At 40.5% G+C, this 20,023-nt stretch overlaps 2 protein-coding genes across 2 annotated transcripts in view; both read left to right on the top strand.

Annotated features, from left to right (window-relative positions):
* igf2r (insulin-like growth factor 2 receptor) overlaps window positions 1-7,897 on the top strand; it is a 46,822-nt gene extending 38,925 nt beyond the window's left edge. The window contains exons 42-51 of the mRNA XM_047387620.1: window positions 346-586; window positions 1,927-2,063; window positions 2,250-2,367; window positions 2,589-2,735; window positions 2,936-3,120; window positions 3,601-3,787; window positions 3,872-4,012; window positions 4,098-4,167; window positions 4,250-4,510; window positions 4,590-7,897. Of these exons, the coding sequence (XP_047243576.1) occupies window positions 346-586; window positions 1,927-2,063; window positions 2,250-2,367; window positions 2,589-2,735; window positions 2,936-3,120; window positions 3,601-3,787; window positions 3,872-4,012; window positions 4,098-4,167; window positions 4,250-4,510; window positions 4,590-4,739 (1,637 nt within the window). The 3' untranslated portion in view covers window positions 4,740-7,897. The remainder of the gene's footprint in view (window positions 1-345; window positions 587-1,926; window positions 2,064-2,249; window positions 2,368-2,588; window positions 2,736-2,935; window positions 3,121-3,600; window positions 3,788-3,871; window positions 4,013-4,097; window positions 4,168-4,249; window positions 4,511-4,589) is intronic.
* A 1,231-nt stretch (window positions 7,898-9,128) lies between these two features.
* Window positions 9,129-17,334, top strand: LOC124882239 (solute carrier family 22 member 2-like). The gene is made up of 11 exons (XM_047388493.1): window positions 9,129-9,633; window positions 10,820-10,923; window positions 11,078-11,232; window positions 11,559-11,727; window positions 12,194-12,308; window positions 14,291-14,391; window positions 14,739-14,953; window positions 15,041-15,149; window positions 15,229-15,341; window positions 16,606-16,705; window positions 17,070-17,334. The coding sequence occupies exons 1-11, from the start codon at window positions 9,232-9,234 to the stop codon at window positions 17,143-17,145; spliced, it is 1,659 nt and encodes a 552-aa protein (XP_047244449.1). The 5' UTR covers window positions 9,129-9,231; the 3' UTR covers window positions 17,146-17,334.
* Window positions 17,335-20,023: the final 2,689 nt, after the last annotated feature.

A 20,023-nucleotide genomic window follows, 5' to 3' on the forward strand; every position in this document is an offset into this window, starting at 1 on the left:
TGTTTCTTTGGAACCTTTAGTGACACGTCAACACAACGTAGTGCTTAATTTTGAAGTGGAAGGAAAATGTTACATGGATTCATTTTCTTTTACTTGCAAATTTAGATGTATTCAGCGACCTTAACTTTGATTCCTCTAAATAAAATCCAGTGCAGCCAGTTGTCTTTAGAGGTAATCTAGAAGTTAATAGGGTGTGTTCTCTATCACAGCCGTTGAGGTTTGTTAGAAAACCTTAGTGAACAGAAAGCATCAATGAGATGGCATCAGAGTGGCCCAGTCAAAGTTCAGACCTACTTTTGCAAGGCACCATGTCTCAAAAGTGGAATTCTCTGTTTTCTCTCTCAGTTCCAGCTTCTGCAAAGCGTCAGTCCTCCATCCTCTTCATGTGCGACCACTCTGCAGGCCATGGCAACCCACAGCTGCTGACAGAGACTGCAGGCTGTTCGACCACGTTCCAGTGGCGCACCAATGTCGTTTGTCCTCCCAAGAAGATGGAATGTAAACTGGTGAGGCAGCATCAGACGTTCGATCTCCGATCCCTGTCATCCCTCACCGAGGCGTGGAAGTTCAGCAGCCAGGGATATTCGTAAGTTTGGTCTTTACTCTTTAAATATTTCTGCTTGGATCTTTTCAGTTAGATGACATTTAAATGAGTGTTTGTAATGGTACACTGTCTTGCATAGTTTAGATGATATGCTTTAACATATCTGGTTTAAACTGATGAGTCATTAACAGACTTCTGCAGAACTTGATGACCCACATAGGAGGTACATTACTTTGGAAAAACATTATACCTGCCTGTTTTACATTGTGTCACATTACAGTACCAAGCTTTAATACATTTATTGGGATTTTATGTGATAGATTCATTAAAAGTAGTGTATAATTAAGTGGGAGGAAACCGTTTTTAAAATTCAGTCTGTACCTTAGGAAAAGCAGCTTTAGCTGCTAGTTTTTGGGTGGTGTGTCAACCAGCTGTTCCCATTCTTTTTTGCTAAATACATGTTGCCACTCCAGAGTGTTACCATGAGGATGGTGTGTTCAGGGTGATGTGCAGTGTTAGTTATTGCACAACACATAATTCTAATAAAGACCTTTCACAGTTGGTCTCATCTTATCAGAGCACCTTTTGATCGAAGGAGGACCTCTTATGGCTTTCTTTGAACAATTGCAATATTTCTGAAGTGCAAAACTAATAGCTGTCCTAAAACGGTATCTCCTACCTGAGCTGTGGATCTCTGCAGCTCCTCCACAGTTACCATGGCTCTCGTGGCTGAACAAGGCTCTCCTTGCCCTACCTGTTCGTTTAGGTGGACGACCATATCTGAGTAGGTTTGCAGTTGTGCTGTAGGGGACGATGATGGATCGAACAGTGAGGTGTTCAAAGCTCGGGAGTATTATTTTCTAACCCAACCCTGCACTAAACTTCCCAACAGCTTTCTTCCTGCCCTGTCTGTGGTGTTGCTTGGTTTCCATAATGCTGTTTGTTCATTAATAATAAAGCCTTAACTGAACTCTGAGGCCTTTAATATTCAGGGGACCCCTGAAGGCAATTGGTTGCACTAAATTGTATTTAGGGGTATCAAAAAAAGGGGTTTGAATAAAAATGCTCACTACACTTTTTTTTTTTCCTTTTTAAAATGTTTAAAATCATGTATCATTTTTGTCCTCTTTACAATTATGCACTACTTTGTGTTGTTCTGTAACAAAAATCCCAATAAAATAAATTAGTAGTAAAGTAGTAAATGAGGAAAATTCAAGCATGGGTACTTTAGTAAAGCAAAGTATTTTATTTTATGAATCTTTTGTGTCGGAGCGATTAAACATCTAAAACATGCCGCTCAGTATGAATCCAGGAGCAGAATTGGCAATATTGACCCTGCGTTTCTCTCTGCTGCCTAAATACATCTGCATCCCGTGCATCAGGTATTACATCAACTTGTGTCAGGGCATCCACGGTGGGCTTTCCAGCAGTCCGGAGGGGGCGACAGTGTGCCGGCGCTCCGCAGCCGGACAGACTCAGACCCTGGGTCGGGTTTACACCCAGAAAATGAGCTACGCTGGTAGGCATCTGTTCTTGCAGTTGGTCTAACATGGTGTCCCTGTTTTTACAGGTTATGTTTTGTCATATTTTTCCTCAGCAGAAACATTTTAAAAGTAGTTTTCTAACCACAGGTGTTAAGTTTTGTCTTTCGGTCATTTTGCAAATTAAAAGCATCTTCATCACAAAAATGTACCTCCCTTCACAGATGGAAAGATCGTTGTCAGCTATTCAGCAGGAGATGACGTCTGTGGGAACGGAGTGAACGCCAAAACAGTTATCCAGCTGAGCTGTGGCTCCACTGTGGGTCACCCTTCACTCCTCAGGTAAAACAGGACATCTTATGGAAACACTCAGTCTTTAGCTCAGTGTTGCAGTCAAGTCACATAATTAAAAGAGTTAAAAAAATGTCCTCATAAAGCATCACTGCAGAATGCTGCTCATTTTACCTGATGTTGTTCCTATATCCTGTCTGATACGTCGCTTTGTACGGTATAAATATAAAATTGTCCAGCCATGATCAGTTTTTGCTCTGTTTGTGAAACAGGGTTGATATGGCATCCTGTGAGTTTGTGATTGGCTGGGAGACTCGCGTGGCCTGTGCAGTGAAGCAGCAGGAGGTGCAGATGGTGAACGGGACGATAAAGGTCCCCGACACTGGAACCAGTCTAATTCTTGGAGAACTCTACAATAGGTATCTAATGCATTCTAACTGTATATCCTCTGTACATTTAACAGCCTTCATTCAACAACTTCTTAATCTTCACCATTTAAATCATAATAACCTCTAAAATCTGCTCTGAATTGATGGGTTTTATACTAAAACCAGTCTATGCTGCAGCAAGCAGCAGTTTTCAAACCTAAAACGTTTTGAAAACTATGTTTTTGTGTCAGCCCACATCAGGCGTCTGGCGACATCCGTCCCAACGGCGACCGTTACATCTACCACATCCAGCTGTCTGGCATCACCAACCCCTCCCTGCCAAAGTGCCGTGGTGCAAACATCTGCCAGGTGAAGCTGAATGCAACCTACAGACGTAAGATTGGCTCCTCTGATAAAGCCAAGTACTACATTAAAGGTAAATTATGTGATTAATATCTATATTTGCAATTGTTATAGAAAGGGTCAGTTCATTGGGCCCTCTCTCTTTTTCTTCACATTTACTTTGTTCACCAGTCAAAAGCTAATGACCGGGTTGTTTAGGAGTTTTATAAAGTGTGCCTAATGAGGGGAAAAAATAGGTTTCAGAACCACCTTTGATCAGTCTGCTTCCTACACCAGAACAGCCACTAAGGAAAGAGTTGTGCACCTTACTGTGGTCCGGGATCTACTTGTTGGCTTACTTTTTGAAACTAACTTGGGGTTCGGTTCATTCAGCTCAGTTTAGATTAGAAACCGGGTGATACTAAGTAAACAAAAAACTAATTAAAAAAAGCAATCAAAAGTCTTTCAGATTATTTTGTCTTTTAGATGAACATGTGAAACAAAAACAAGTTCTCTGCACGCTGTGAAAAGCTTTTAAATGTACTCCAATCAGCTGGTTGTTTGCCGTCTCCAGGAGGAAACCTGGACGTGATTGTTCCCTCGGAGTCGCAGTGCGGCCGTGAAAAGAACAAAACTGTCTATTCCACCATCATGTTCCACTGCAAGCCCTCGGCAGGCGTCGGTATCCCAGAGTTCATGCTGGAGACTGATGGATGCCAGTACCTGTTTGTTTGGCACACGGAGGCTGTGTGTGGACTGATGTGAGTAGACCTCTCCTGACCGAAGATGTTGAACATTTTTAAAGGTTTTACTCTGGGAGTTAAAGGAAGGTCAATTCTCTGCAGGACCGTCGATCGGCAGACATCGGACGGTGACGACAATTCTTCAGTTCTTTCCCACCAGAGCAAGGCATTTGGAATAACACTTCTGTTGGTGGTTCTGATTGTCTGTCTGCTCGGATTTCTGCTGCACAAAAGAGAACGACGGTGAGGTCAAAAAAACATCTGGATTTCTTTCCTCGATGAATTCACCTTTCTCTTCTTTCACTGAACATTTCCCGTCTCCTTCCAGGGACCTGGTGATGCAGAAGGTCACCGGCTGCTGCAGGAGAGGAAATCAAGTCTCATATAAATATTCAAAGGTTTGTGCTTTCCACGCCTCAGAGTGAAAGTGTTTTTAGTTTGCTTTAAATTGCTGCTGTTAATATGCCCTTAAATCCTCAGGTCAACACGGATGGAGGTGAAGAGGAGATGGAGTGGCTGATGGAGGAACTCGAAGCCCCTCTCTCTTCCTCCTCGCACCGCGTCACAAGTAACCATAGCAACGGCCACATCAGGACCAAGCCAGTGAACACGGACGGTCTACACTCGTTCTCTCTGGACGAGCAGGATGACGACAGCGAGGACGAGGTGCTGAGCGTCCCGGGAGTCCGAGTGCTCAAACCCTCAGGAGTCTCCAGGACTCACCGCAGCGCCTTCCTGCAGGTTGGAGACAGTCCAGCTCTGATTCAAGTGTCGCTTCTCCCAGTCCCCAAAAGCTCATTTCAGGTTCTTTTTCTTTCAGGAGGAGAGTGACGAAGACCTTGTGGGCTTGTTGGAGGAGTCTGATAGGGTGAGGAAGAGCAGCAAACCTCGTTCATCAGGGGGCAATCCCAGTAACAGCAGCCGGAAACGGGAGGACGACGACAGTGACGAGGACCTCCTCAGGGTGTGATGTCACCTTGTCCTTCCTTTGTCCCTCAGTCCATCTGAACTCTCAGTGAACATCTCTAAGACAGCAGCGATTAAAACAACTGATTTCTCCTTCGGGGGGTTATTTTTTTGGTTGTGCTGCACCTGTTCTCGGCCTATTCAGATTCAGGCTGCCGATGCTGATTTTAATTTATTGAGAGGTTTATTATTTAAACTGTTCAGGCCTTTAGTACCTGCATCCTGTTTTCTCAGATTATTTCTCATAGTTCTGCCACATTAAAACCCTGAATGCACACGTTCCTCAGTCAGAAAATCAAACCACAACAGTTCTTTCCTTACTGTTTTTACAGTTTGAGATGAAGTCGTGCCATTTCTTTAGCACTTTGATTGAATCAGTACAACACCCCCGGCTGCATACTGCAGGAATGTTTGCTTTCTCTTTAGGTACGTGTGGGAAAGCTGTTGAAATGTGAAGCTGAGGAACTCAGCGGTGAAACATTTAGGCAGTGTCATTTATTAAGGGAACGAAGACACTGTTTACAGCTGCTATTAGAGCAGGTTTTTTTTCTTTCTTTCCCCTTAAAAAAGAAAGTTTGATGCCTTTCCGATGATGATTTTCATCTGTGAATCTTGTCCGGCGGCAGATTTTTGTATATGGACGATCATGTTAAACAAGTTGGATGTTCTGTTTTGTTTCTCGTTCTCTTTGGTGTGTCGCACACGTTTGTTTTATGATTATTTAATTGACTTTCTGTACATCTCTGTGTGTTGAAATAGAGATGGCCTTAAGTGGGAATGGATGGTCGACTGAAGGGAAACCGGAGATTGGAAGCCATATTTCTACGTCCACTAATGTAGATTTTGTTTCCTGCACCTATATGTTATTGACTCACCTTTGGGCTTAACTGCTGATGTTTCTGCAACAAAATATTTTAATTTTTCAGGATCAGAGTTCACATTTGGCCAAGCAAATCCAAGATTTAACTTAGATCAGTATTTGTATAGCATATGCCACAAATAATGAACATAAAAACAATCTAGTGTTCTTTACACAGTGTTTGCGCAACGTTCTTTGCCAAGTTATCAGAGAAACGCCCAGTCATCAGATGTCCTAGGAACACAAGGATTCAAATATTTTCTTAAATGTTCTCGCCTTTTATCCAAACTACTCCCCCAAATTTACGAAAAGTAGCAAACCCCACACAGCAATGAAATTCTGAAAGAAATGACCGAAACGAAAAAGGACACAATCAACTTTTTCATTATTTTGCAAATCTAACTTAATTTCTTAAAATCTCAACAATGAAAATTAAATTGAAACGGTAATTAGTCAGCTAAATTAGATCTGATTTTATTGCACGTAAACCCTGAAAAATAAACGTGGCCTGGGACCTCTGGTCTGCCGGAAGAAAGCAGCAAAAATACTGGAAAAGGTTGCTGTTTCTGAGTCGCAATCAAAAACGGGATTGGGGTTTACCAGTGCGTATAAGTCACAGTTTAGTATTTGTACCTCAGGTTTGGGTGTTAGGGGTTGAAATGGGTTCAATACAGAAACACATAAAACGGAAAACAACACTCATAAAATTATTGGAAATAAAAACCTTTGTTAGTATGCACTCTGTAAGATGGGAGGTATAACGATCAGTTAAGTCCGAAATCTGACCCATCTTGTTTGTGTAATTCATTTTCCATGAACCTGGTTGATAATAAGAGGCAATGCAGAACCTTTTCGGAACCATTTCGGCCTGCCATACTTCCAACATGCTCTCCACTATCGCCATAGGTTACCAAGACCTCTAAATGTTTTCACACTGCTGATTTAAAACAAGTGAAACAAACCTTTGTGTCATCATTACCTGCCATCCTTGCATTGCTTTGGTGTGGAGAGCTTTAGATGGTATCTTCATTTTTCCATTCAATTCTTCTTTAGCATACTCCTTCTGCCTCTGACTAATGTATTCTTGTCTGATTGCATCCACCAGACTGTGACATCAGCACTATGGAGATTTGGGACATTTGCATACACCCTAAAGGCGAAGCCATGTATCTCGGTTAATGTCCCCGAAAAGTAGTATCCCTAAAACGTTTGAAGATGGTTCTTCTCAAGCTTCAAAACACTTAACCAGACAGGTTACGGCAGACTTGCAGATGACAAAATCCGTCATTACCTGCATTTGTCAGTATCATCTACCTAAATACAATGATGTCCATTCGAGGCTTTTTTGTGACATGGCCGAGCATACAGGAAGACACACGTAAGCTATTCAAAAATAGGTTAAATCACTCCAAACTGTCTGGAAGAAGCTGAACGAAAGTATTGAAATGTGACAGAAAATATTTTAAGTACAGGTTATAAGAGCTTATTGGGTTTAGATTACCTAGAGAGTTTTCAGGGTATCCCAGTTTATCTCCTTCTATAGGAACGCATTACCAGTCAGGGTATTTATTGCTTGAAAACACCACCAAATATTTTTTTAGAGTCTTTTTATGGATGGGTTATGCTTAAACAATGAAGCAAATAGTGAACACCTGTCAGAGATCTTGTTTTTATCATTAAGATCACAAACATCTAGTTTTAAAGATCATGTTTTGAAATGAAATGGAGAGAAAGGCATCAGAAAACTTTTATCAAAGGCATGTAAGATAAATCATTAAACTGCTGATTTGTTAAAGTAAAATCCAGATTATAGCCCCAGGTTGTTGTCCTACGACTGTGTTTTGTTTCTAATGTAGCGTCTGACCTTTTTAAAGATGAAAATCAGTTGTTGATGAATTCCAGATCCCATCAGAAGGCGCTTTGAACTGTTGTTTTGGGAACTTTGTAACTGATTTCTGCTAAGGATGAGGAGACGTGGCGCTCCTCGCCACCAACCATCTCCTCTCTGCTTTCTGGTGCACCAAAGTCCATTTGGCTCATCTGCATGGTCCTGTTCTCTGTCCTAACCATTTTGCTGAACTTTCTCGTCCTTGAAACTGTTTTAATGTTGGTTGAAATCTAGTTATAGAGAGCTGTGACTGGAAAAAAAGCTTAAGAAATAAGGGATGATGCTATGGGGGTTTATGTTTGAGTTGGTCTAAATTATGCTGTCTGTTTGCAGCTTTTTCCCAGTTTTCTTATTTAAAAACAGAGAAAATTGATGTAAAGAATAATGCATTATTTGAATAAATAAGAGATCTGCACTCTGCTGTTGTAGTTTATTGTCATCCTGATAAAATGAATTAAAAAAAACCTGCAGGAAATGAGCAAATGACCTTAACGTTGACTTAAAGATCACTATATTCAGTAGTCTTTATGAAGCATTTCTTTGACTGTTCTTGCATTATCTGACTATGGACCTTATTTTTGACTTGTGTGTCTCAGGTTTATGAGATAAATCTGAATTAGATTTGATGCCAATCTTATAATGAAAAAAAACTGAATTCTTGATTTTAGTTTGTAGCTTTAAGTTTTCTTTAATGTAAAAATAACATCAATAATTTTTTAAGTTCCTAAAGAGACTGGAAAAGTCTGGAATGTAATTATATTTCATCTGTTTTCCCATCATCCATCCTTTCTTCTTTCCTGCCTTCCCTTTATTCTTTATTTGTTCAATCCTTAATTCGGTGCCTCCCCTCAAGTCTTTCCATCACTCCTCCCTCCTTCAATCCTAAAATCATTGCTCTTCTTTCATATCTTCTATTGTTTCTTCCTCAGTTGTCCCTTCAATATAAAATCCATTTGTTCAATCATCTTTTACACCTGTTCCCTCAATTCATCTTCCATTTTTTCCTTCCTTCAATCAATCCTTTTTCCTTTTCTTTAGTCCTAGCTCCCTTCAATCGTCCCTTCAAGTAAGCTATCCTGCCTTCCTTTTCTCTTTTAATCCATCGTTTCTTCCTTTCATAAATCTTTCTTTCCTTCCTTCTTTCCTTTCATCAATCCATCTGTCTATCTTTTCTTCTTGAAAAGCTTCCTCCCCTCAATCCTATGAAGTACTTGTCTCATAAAACTGAAGACACTAGGTTTCCTGCTGGTTTAAAACTCGATCTGATTGGACTTATGATTGACATGGGGTTTAAAATTGGTTCAGACACTTGTCAGATCGTCTCAGATGACCCGAGTTTGACTTGAGAACAACTCTCTGTATTAGTTCAGACTTTAATTGTTTGAAATGCGCAGTATTTGATGTGGATTTGGGCTTCAAAGTGTCTCCCATTCCTCTCAGATGTCCTCATTTAAACTTTAACTGCTTCTCTGGGACAGGCTGCTCCATCAGATGCACTTATGCTAATGAAGAAATTCATGCAGGCACTCTGCCAAGTTCGTACAGTTTGACGTCTGTAAAAGTCATAGCAAATGTGTTTTTCATGCTCTGCTGCATAGCATGTAAAGAACAGACCCATTTCTTTGGACCTTTGCTCCAGTGGATCCTGTTAAAAGTCCCACTGGGCCGGAGTTTGAATGGTCAGTGTGCAGAGGGAGGCTCAGCATACAGATCAGCTGTTTGGAGCAGAAGTCACCTCTCTTTGCACTCATGGCCACTTTTGACGACATCCTGGAGGAAGCCGGGAAGTTTGGCCGCTTCCAGAAGCGGATCTTTGCCCTGCTGTGTATGGTGTCCATGCCATGGGCCGGGGTGTACGTGGGCATCGTCTTTCAGGGCTTCACCCCGGATCACTGGTGCCGGGACTCTGCAGCGGTGGAGAGGAGGGAGGCCTGCGGATGGAGCCGGGAGGAAAGTCGCAGGCTGACGGCGCCGCTGGTCAACATCTCGAGAATTCTGCAGCACAGCAGCTGTGAGCGGTATGAGGTGGACTGGAATGTGACAGAACTCCGCTGCGATCCACAGGAACTGGACCAGAGCAGAACTCCCACTGTCAGGTGCACTGAGGGCTGGGAGTACGACTATGAGGGGAGGCGGTCCTTTGTCACAGAGGTGAGAATGAAAAAGTTATGGGTTCTGTTTTTTCCAGGTCCAGATGATTATTAGATAAATAATAGTTTAGTGTCAGAATCTTTCTTTTATTTTCTGAAGGATCAAAATGTCTATAAGAAAGAACAGAGTTTACTTTTCCCTTGAATAAAATATTTCTTTTATCTCGATTTTGCCTCTTTTCCCACATGGAGCCTTAACTTCAACACTAGAAGAACCTGAAGCTTAGTTTTTTTGTATATGTCACTCAGTTTTACAGAAGCAGTTAAATATGTGCAGATTAATTACCGAGTGCTCTGCTACCTTCAGCTCCCTGAGCCATGGTGCATAAATATTCTGTTTTTCCTTATGCTCTAACTACTTATTTGAACACACTTCAGGTGTATGGAAAGGTTAAACTGCATAAACTTAACTTTATATACATAAAAAAAAAAAATCATCTCTAAATCAGAATACTCTAATTATTAAAAAGTAACTTGAACATTCACTGGGGAATTCTGGAAATTTGAGCCACAAAGAGAGATACACACATAAGCTTATATCATCATTTCTATTAAATCCAATCCATATATCACCAAATGAATGGTTTGGATGCTTTATTTAGATATAAATGACACTGAAACCTGCCAAAAACTGAAGGTTTTGCCCATTATTCGTCTCAAAATAACCGATTGTATGGAGAGCATCTGTGAACATCAATTTTCAAGTCCTCCCAAATATTCTCAATTAGATTTAGATCTGGACTTTGACTGGGCCATTCTAACATGAATATGCATTGGTCTAAAAAGCATCCCACTGTAGCACCGGCTCCATGTTTAGGGTTGTTGTCCTGCTCGAAGGTGGACCTCTGTCCCAGTCTCAAATCTTAATCTGGTTTGGTCTTATAGGTGGTATTAAATCTCTGTGTTAATAAATTACTGTGTGGTCTAAACAGGAAAATCTGGGTTATCTAATATGATGAACTGCTGTTTACCTCTTCCTAAGGGTCCTGAAATACAGGAGCTATAAAGTAAAGCAAACCTGCTTGCTGATTTGACTCAAAGCTGAGTAGCAGGTTTCTATATGGAGTTTAAGGGCATCACATGTTCTAACCGGTCCGACTCAAGTCAGTACAAGGTCCCTGGTTCCCATTAAAGGCGGTGACAGGTCCAGTCCTGGACATCCTGACAGAAACATTTTGTGTCCCCAGTTTGACCTGGTGTGCTCAGACGGATGGTTGGTGGACATGTATCAGGCTACTTTGAACATGGGCTTCCTGATTGGGAGCATTGCCATCGGCTACCTGGCTGACAGGTTAGTTTGCATTCACTAAAGCTCTACGTTACATCCCTGATTAAATTTGAACTTTTTATGAGTTGTCTTTATTTTCAGAGACAAAAAAATAGTATTTGCTTCACTTTAGATAAAGTTTGGGATGATTTCCCAGCAAAGGTTTGTGTTTTTTTAGGTTTGGAAGGAAAGTGAGCTTCCTCATGTCCAACGTGTTGAATGGTATCGCTGGCATCCTGGTCGCCGTGGCTCCCGACTACATTTCTTTGCTGGTTTTCAGGACTCTGTTTGGGTTTGGAGTGAAAGGAGGATGGGTGGCGGGATACGTCCTGAGTAAGAATCATCAGTCCACATCTTTTCACGTCCATCCATAAAACAAGCAAAGTTTCTACCAAGCGTCACAGAACCATTTTAATCTGCTCAAACAAAAAGACACTTCAACTAATGAATAAAACTTGATTTATTTCTCTCTGACCAAACAAACATACATGTCCTACATGAAGCTTGGTAGCATTGCATAGGTAAAGCTTCCAGAATTAAACAATTATAAAATAAATTTGAGGATCTTGTCAGTTTTGATAAAGTCAACATGGATCTGCATAAATAACAGGAAATTTATCAGTGCAGTTACATAGGCATAAAATGTTGTTTTCCCTCAGTCACAGAGATCGTTGGGGTGGAGTTCAGACGAACGGTGGGAGTTATTTACCAGATGTTCTTCAGCATTGGCATCCTCATCCTCCCTCTGCTCGCCTACTTCATCACGGACTGGCGCTGGCTGCAGGTTGTCATCACCATACCTTACATCCTTTTCCTGTCCTACTACTGGTGAGACAACGTTTAAACATTTGACCTTACTGAGTAGTAAACAGAGTCAACCTATGTGTAATTTAATCTCTGTGTAAGTCCAGCTCTTCTGTGGAGGCCTCAGAGGTTCCTTAGAGAACATTAGTGAACTAACAGCATCCTGACGACCAAGGAGCACAATAGGGTTGAGAGCGTTGGGATCTGTCTCAACAGTCCTGTAGCTTTGGCCTTGTGGGATGGGGGTTTGGGGGGTTGAGACCTCTATCCTGCACTGTGCCGACGTGTCCTTTGGCAAGACATTGCTTCCCTGTCCCCCACGCATGCTTATTAGTGAATTTAAAACCTAGTAGCATTACAGATTTACTGTATGAGGGGAATCATTAAGGCCGGGGAAGGCCATCTTTTTACTTCAGCCACCCTCCCCACCCACTGAAATCTAAAAGTTGTGTTTTTAAAGTCCTGACTGGTGTTGTCGTTTTCCCTCAAGGTTCATCCCTGAATCTCCACGATGGCTGCTGTCTCAGAACAGGAAGTCCAAAGCTATAGAGATCACCAAGGACATGGCAAAGGAAAACAAGATGACTCTGACCAAGATGATCGAGGTAACACTGGTCCACTACATCAGCTGTCAGACCCAAAAAAACAGATCACAAACTTTAATGGTACTTGTTCTTTTAGGCCTCCTACATTTACAACTTTCAAGTTTCTTTCTGGCAGCTTCTGGTCTCCAAAATTACTTAATCAAATCAGATTTCCTTCAAACATGTTAGATTCTTAAATAATCTGATGCTGCACTATAATTTCAAATTAGAGCCATCTGCACCAGCGCCCCCCAGGGGTGTGTTCTTTCTCCACTCCTCTTCTTCCTGTACATGACTGACTGCAATTCAGTAAAACTCCTGAAGTTTGCATTTGATACCACTGTTATTGGTGGATTGACTCTGACTGGTCCACTGGTGCTGTCAGAATCACCTGGAGCATAACCCGCTGAGATTGCAGTGGACTTCTGGAGAACAGTCCCATTCTCCTTCCTGTCACTCTCCTTATCAACACTGTCTCTACTGTGCACCACCTCCGGTTCCTAGGAGCCGCCGTTTCTCAGGACCTGTGGTGGTTCTCACACATTGACACTGTTCGGAAGAAGGCCCAGCAGAGACTGTACCTCCCACAGCAACTCATGAAGTACAACCCTCCACAGAAGCTGCTGATCATCTTCTACACTGCCATAATTCAGTCTGTCCTGTGTTCGTCCGTTACCGTGTGGATTGGATCATCCACAAAGCAGGACAGGGCCAGACTACAACGAACAATCAGGTCTGTAGAGAGAATAATCAGGGCTGACTTTCCCTCCATCCAGGTTTTGTACAGGTCTAGAGTCAGGAAAAGGGCAGCTAACATCTCTGCAGACCCCACACACCCTGGACTCGAGCTGTTTAGAGTTTTACCTTCAGGACGGCGCCACAGAGCGCCTAAAACCAGCCACCAGAGAAACCGTTTCTCACCCCAGACATTCTCTCAGAAGAACACAATGAACACCTTCCAGCCTGAGTAGTTGCCTACTAAAATAAGCATATTTGCACTACCACAACCTGTCTGTTTTCTTTTCTCTTCCTTATTGAAATAAAGGTTGTATGTACACAAGCTTTACATGTACATACTTTTTCTTTTATCCATTTTTTTAATTCACTCTGAAGTTTATATGTTTGTCTTCTGTGAGCACTTGAATCTATAGTCAAATTATTTGTTTGTGTACACAATCTTGGCCACTAAAGCTGATTCTGAAGATGTTTTTGTTCAAAAAAAAGTCTGTTCATGATATCATTTATATCTGTTCTCAATTAAGCTTCAAAATGTTTATTTAAAATGCATCGCTGGAACGCAGCTGATGCTGTTTGTTTTTCTGGGCCTATTTTATTGCCTTTTATATTTCTTAATGACAAAAAGTTCTGGGTTTATAATTGCATACTTGCTTTAGGAGTTTTATTTCAACTTTAATTAGTGAGTTAGTTAAATGTTCTATGTTGCTTATCATGTTGCCATGATATAGCCATGGAGAAAAGGATGGTCTACAAACTGTCAAAGGCCAGTTTGTTAAATCAGTTAAATTTACAGAAGTACTGTTCTAGGTTGTAAGAATAAATTGTTTGTTACTGTTCTAGATTGTTTAATTATTTATTTACTATATATGGTCTGTTTTTATACATTTTATTTAATCACATTTACCTTTTTTCTTATACAGTATACATATATCTCCAGTGTTTCCTTGCTAATCTAATCGTCATGATTGCGTTCCACAGTTCCTCATATTCTATAATTGATTAATTTCTCTCACTTAAATTCCTCATTGCTTTATTAACAATATTTACTTGTTTTAAATGTCTGTTTATAGTGTCTGAAGCGGTTACATCTCTCTTTCTGTTTTTAACCTCTATAAAGCATTTTGCGTTACACCTGACTGAATGAGAAGTTCCTTTAGTGTGTTTGTCACAATGAATTCAACTTTGAAAAAAGGGCTGAAACCAACAATCTAAAGAGGAGGAAGACGGTCAGTGATGTTTGTCTGATATTCCGATGTGTTTTGTAGACTCTGTCGGACGATAACGCAGATTCCTCCACCGCCTCCTTCATGGACCTGATCAGAACTCCTAAAATGAGAAAACACACTTTCATCCTCAGCTATAACTGGTGAGTTTTTCCTCCTAAACCAGAAGACGAGCTCCACCCCAGTTTTTAACAATATCTCCTTTATATTAAGTTGGCCTAAATCTGAATAATCAGAAACCTTAGTTAGACGAAATACTAGTCTGGTTCCAGGAAAAAGTTACTGAACTGGAATGTTTCCAAAATCTTGGATTTCTTTAAAATGCAGAAAAATGTTACTCGTTTAACCCTTTCATTCCCAAATTGAAGAGACTTTATGTGGATTTAATTTTAGTCTTGTTATAAAAAACATGGCCTAGGATAATCTTTATATGTCTCTATCTTTACATTTATCCCTCAAATACATTTCCAAGAGTTCCTCTGTGCCCCAGGTTCACCAGTGCAGTTGTCTACCAGGGTTTGATCATGCGACTGGGAATTCTGGGAGGAAACGTCTACATCGACTTCCTCATCTCCGGTTTGGTGGAGTTCCCTGCTGCCTTCCTCATCCTGTTCACCATCGAGCGTATCGGCAGACGACTCCCGTTCGCCGCCGCCAACATCGTGGCCGGAGCCTCCTGCTTCATCACAGCGTTCATTCCTGACAGTGAGGCTCTCAGAAAAAGCTCAAATGCTTAGCATCATTCCAGGTTTTTCCACAGTTTAGCCATTTGTTTTTCCACGGCCCTCTCAGGTATGTTCTGGTTTAAGACTGTGGTGGCCTGCGTTGGTCGGCTGGGGATCACCATGACCTTTGAGATGGTGGTTTTTGTAAACACTGAGCTCTACCCAACATTTGTTCGGTAAGACTTATTCATCTGTTGCTTACGTTCATATTTCTGATGAAAACAGGCGTGTTAACAATGTTTTAAATTTTTCTAGGAACTTTGGCGTGTCAGTTTGTTCCACGCTGTGTGATGTTGGAGGCATTGTAGCTCCTTTCCTGCTCTATAGACTGGCCGTCATCTGGCTTGAGCTGCCACTCATCATTTTTGGTGTGATCCTCAGCTTTTTAAACCACTTAGTTATAGTATATGTTGAGATACATTTCCACTGTGGGGTCCAAAACTGGGCCGGTTTAAGTAAATTACACCCACTGATGCAGAAAAGATCCTACTCCTGTTGGAGTGTTTCTATTTCGGCGGACACAGATGTCCACCCACCACAACAGCTGAGTCCAAAATATGATTAAATAAGGTGAAATAAGAGCATTATTTAGATTGTTTTGCAGTGGTTGTGGTTTAAAAGCAAAGTACTGTCACTCTAAACTTTGTGGAAATATGTGAGTATGATGAATCTTAAATGAAGTCCACCAATCTCCATTTTGTTAATGTTTGTGGGGGAGAGGAAAACAGATACAGTTGTGGAAATAAAAAGCTGTAATTTTCAGCAATAAAACTCTAACCAATGGTTCAGTCAGCGTTTACACTTTGTAACGCATGGAGAGTCACTTCGAACTTTGGAAAGGGCTAACTGTCATGAACTTTAAATCGATTTGGAGTCAAGTAAAACATTAATAGTAGACACATTCAGCAGGAGCCACAATGTGTCTATTTTGTTCCAAGTTAAAATTTGTTAATAATAGACACCACTGGTGATCTGTGATTTTCTTTTTATTTGTATCATAGAACATAAATGACTTAAAACCTTTAACATCAACGGTTTAGATCCATAGAAAATGGCTTTGATGAGACAGATACTCTTTCCACCTCCACAGATGCTGAAAGCAGAGGTCGACACTTCATTTTATTCATTTAGTTCATCGTCCCACTAAGGTTAGCTGATTTTTATCATGTAATTTATTGTAAGCACTGTAAAACACTGATATTCAGCATTTCTGATTGGCACACAGGTGTCTACAGTTAACCGAAAACATTAAGTATCAGGGAGTTATGATATGGCTAAAACAAAATGCTAGGAATATTCAACCAGTAAGAAATGCACTCTGTTACCACAAAACTCCACCTATAGTACTACCAAAAGTACTACTTCCCTACCAGGGCTGTTTTCTGCTGTAGATTTCTGCCTAGGTGATCTGACTTCACCCTTGGTTCCTAGAGCGGAAAGGACTGGTTAAAGGAATAGCTCCAGAAAACTAAACTGATTGCTGGAAAAAGGTTCCTTGTAGCTGAATCATACCTCTAGGTATGATTTCTTCTGTTTGCAGGAGTGGAAAAAAACTGGCCTTTTTATGTTAACATCATCAGAAGAAGAAAACATGTTATTAAAGCTGAGTATTTGGTGTATTTTGCTGTGCAGGATGTTTGGCCTTCCTGGCAGGTGGTTTAGTTCTCCTGCTTCCAGAAACCAGGGGTGTGCCGCTGCCCGAGACCATCGACAATATCGAGTTCCCTGAGAGGTGAGAGTTCACCGCAGAGTTCATGCATGTTACAACCACAACAAAAAGAAAAACAGAGCGTATTTTCAAATGTACCTGATAAGTGTCATTCATGGATGTAGACTAAAGAATCAAACTGAGGGACATATATTCTATCTACTATCCAGCAGGGGGAGACATTTCTTGTTGCCAAAATAATTTTACAAATTACCTCGGAAAATAACCTTCAACAATCATGCATTTTTTTTAGCAATATGGGATGGAATGGCAACATTACATGTATTTGAGTGTTCTACTTTATATTTTATATTTTTACTCATCACTTTCTTGGAAATGTGGCAGTTTGCAAACGTTTTTACACAGTGTGCATGATGTTTGTGTTTAGAGTGAAGGAAAAGATCACACTGGAGAGCCAGCAGCTGGCCAACCTGCTGTCCAACAGCGGCGTATCGTCCTGCTAAGACCCAGCAGCTGTGTGATTTTTCTTTTTTTCTTTTGCTGAACTGTTTCTTTTGGATGTAGTCTAGTCTACAGTCTTGGTTTTCTATGCAAACATATTCACAGAAATTAGAGATAAGATTAATCTGCTGTTCTGTTTTCTGCAGTTGGGATACATCATTAAATTATTAAAGAGTTTTATTTCAAATAAATTAGAGTGTGAAGCCTGTTTGTCAAACTGCTTTTTGAATGCTTTAATATAGCATGTTTGTGTTCAGAAATCAAAATTTATTGTAATTTAATGAAATTTAACATTTACCAGATAGCATGCCTTAAACTGACCTTCTGTGTTATGGCCAGCAGAGGGCGATATCCATGCACCTAAACTACATAAGTTAATCAGACTTGCCTCTTGAACTGCAGCTCACCTTTATTCACAGTTAACATAACTGTTTAACGGTTCTGAAGGAGCACTTCTACACAGACATCAGAAAGCGAATTCCTTTGATTGCAGGATAGTTTATCAACATTTTTTGCCTTTTTTATGTAAATGGGCCCAAAGGTGGCCATTGTTCAACCATCTGGCTGCTGATATGAAGCGATGTTGAAGAATTTGGAGGTGGTCCTTTTGTTCCATCCACCTTGTGCAATGCACCAGTACCTTTGGCAACAAAACAGTCCCAAAGCTTGATGCCTTCACCACTGTGCTTGACAGGTGGTATGGTGTTCTGAGATTTATACTCCTCCAAACATTCTTCTTGTCATTATGACCAAACAGTTCAATCTTTGTCTTGTCTGACCACAAACCTTTTCTCCATTTTGGGATAACACATGGGTAAGTGTTTATTTTGCAGCGGGGGGCTTCTTTCTTGGTTGGCACCCTCTTAGTCCATGGTGATGAGTGTCTTCGATGAGAACAGTAACACTGGTGTTCCACCATTTCCAGTCCAGGGCAGGCTTGGGCCTCAGTGATTTTGGAACATCCTTACCATTTTCCTTTCATCTGTGGGTCACAAGTCCGTTCTGCTAGAACCTGGAAAGTGGTGACACATCAAAAAAACTAACTAATGAACCTGGCTCCAAAAGAGTTTCCCCAACTAGTGAAAATTTAGTTCTCCTTCCTAGATCTCCAATAAGTCCTTTTAATACTGGCAAGTAAAAACTACAAGTTACAGGTAATCATTAATGCGAAGTGAATACACCTTCTGAAGTTAGTACTATGTAGATCCCTCCACCCGTTTATAAGATTTAGGCAAATATATTTAGATGTATATATAAATTTTACCTTATTCTTGTTTTGCATAATCATTGCAGTTGCATGTTGAGTAATAATGTCACACTAGATATATAATGGTTCAAATAAACCAATAAAATCCCCAGAATTTGTAAGATATTAATGCCAAGGAATGTATGTAAACATGTGACTGCAGATGCTTTCCCGTTATCATTAACAGAGCCTTTTAGCTAAAACTTCTATAAAAAACCTTTTTCAGACCCAATGATCGTTTAAAAATGCGTTGAATTGTGTATAACGTGTCTTAATTGCCTAAAACTGAAATTGGACAAATTTTGTTAGAAACTGGTGAGGTAAAAGTTTGGTTTTGTTAGGAAAGGATGATGCAGAAAATAACTTGGCAAGATTCACTGCCTTACGGAAATGACTCATCTGGGTTCTCGTAAGTATAATGTCAAAAATGTAATTTGTTCTTTATAGTTAAATATCTACTTACTGAAACATGGGGTTAGATTCTAATTTTGATTACGCAGAAAATCTGGAAGGTATTTCCTTCTTTTTTCCTAAGTAAGTTTGTAATCTCACAACCGTTTTCCAAAACAGATTAAAGGTATTTTTATCCTTGAAATTGTGCCTCAGTACCACAAAATGATACTCAGGTGAATTCTGTTTCCACTGATCATCCTTCAGATGTTTCTACAACTTCATTGGAGTTGGCCTGAGGTAAATTCATCTGACTGAATATGATTTGGAATGAAACGCTTGTCAAACAGAAGCTACCCCTCACTCAAAAGCACATGGCGTAAACGCCTTATAAAAAAAACAGAACTCTGTGTCCTGATGAAACCAAACCAGAATTTTTGGCCTGTACTCCAAGCGCAATATCTGGAGAAAAACGGCTAGCGCCATCCCTACTGTGAAGCATGGTGGTGGCAGCATTATGCTGTGGGGATGTTATCTGCAGCAGGAAGTGGGCAATTAGAAGGTAAGATGGCAGCCGTCAAAAATTTAAATTCAGGAAAACCTCATCCAAAGGGATCAGGAATTCATTGAGAGACGAGGATTCATCTTTCACACAACAGTGACCCACAAAGCCAAGTTAACAAAGCAGCGGCTTTAAAAACAGGCCTTTGAATGTTCTCAAGTAGCCCAGCCAGAACTGGGACTTCAAAACAATTTAACATCACTGGAAAGAAGGAAAAGTTCTGCCTGCATGAAACTGTCCATCCAACCTGAATACGTCTGAGAAGATCTGCAAAAATGGGAGAACAAAAGGAGTGTGAAGATTGCAGAGACATACCAAAACACACATGAGGCTGTCACTGCTACCAAAGGTGCTTCAGCAAAGTATTAATTAAAAAAAAGAATGTGAATAATTTCAAGCAAACCTTTTGTCATTATGATGTGAAAGAAAAAAAAGAAAAATGTAATTGATTCTGTAATAAAGCTGCAACACTGCCAAATGTGTGGAAAATGAAGCACTTTGAATACTTTCCAGGTGCACTGTAAATGCACTAATTAGGTCTGTGTTATGACCTCATTAAGATGCTTATTAAAAAGCTTGAAAACCTTTATAACTGAATCCAGGTTTGAAGGAAATTAAAGATTTGAAAAGTCAGCATATTTATTCATCTGAGGATTGTTTTTGGGAAAGTGATCTCAGAGAC

Source organism: Girardinichthys multiradiatus, chromosome 15 (assembly GCF_021462225.1).
Source record: "Girardinichthys multiradiatus isolate DD_20200921_A chromosome 15, DD_fGirMul_XY1, whole genome shotgun sequence".
NCBI lineage: Eukaryota > Metazoa > Chordata > Actinopteri > Cyprinodontiformes > Goodeidae > Girardinichthys > Girardinichthys multiradiatus.

Bases quoted from the DNA above. Each gene is read 5' to 3' on its own strand.
- LOC124882239 (XM_047388493.1), top strand. From the start codon at position 9,232: ATGGCCACTTTTGACGACATCCTGGAGGAAGCCGGGAAGTTTGGCCGC. The intron at 14,392-14,738 runs GTGAGTTTTTCC...TCTGTGCCCCAG, and splicing joins TTCATCCTCAGCTATAACTG to GTTCACCAGTGCAGTTGTCT. The intron at 14,954-15,040 runs GTGAGGCTCTCA...CGGCCCTCTCAG, and splicing joins CACAGCGTTCATTCCTGACA to GTATGTTCTGGTTTAAGACT.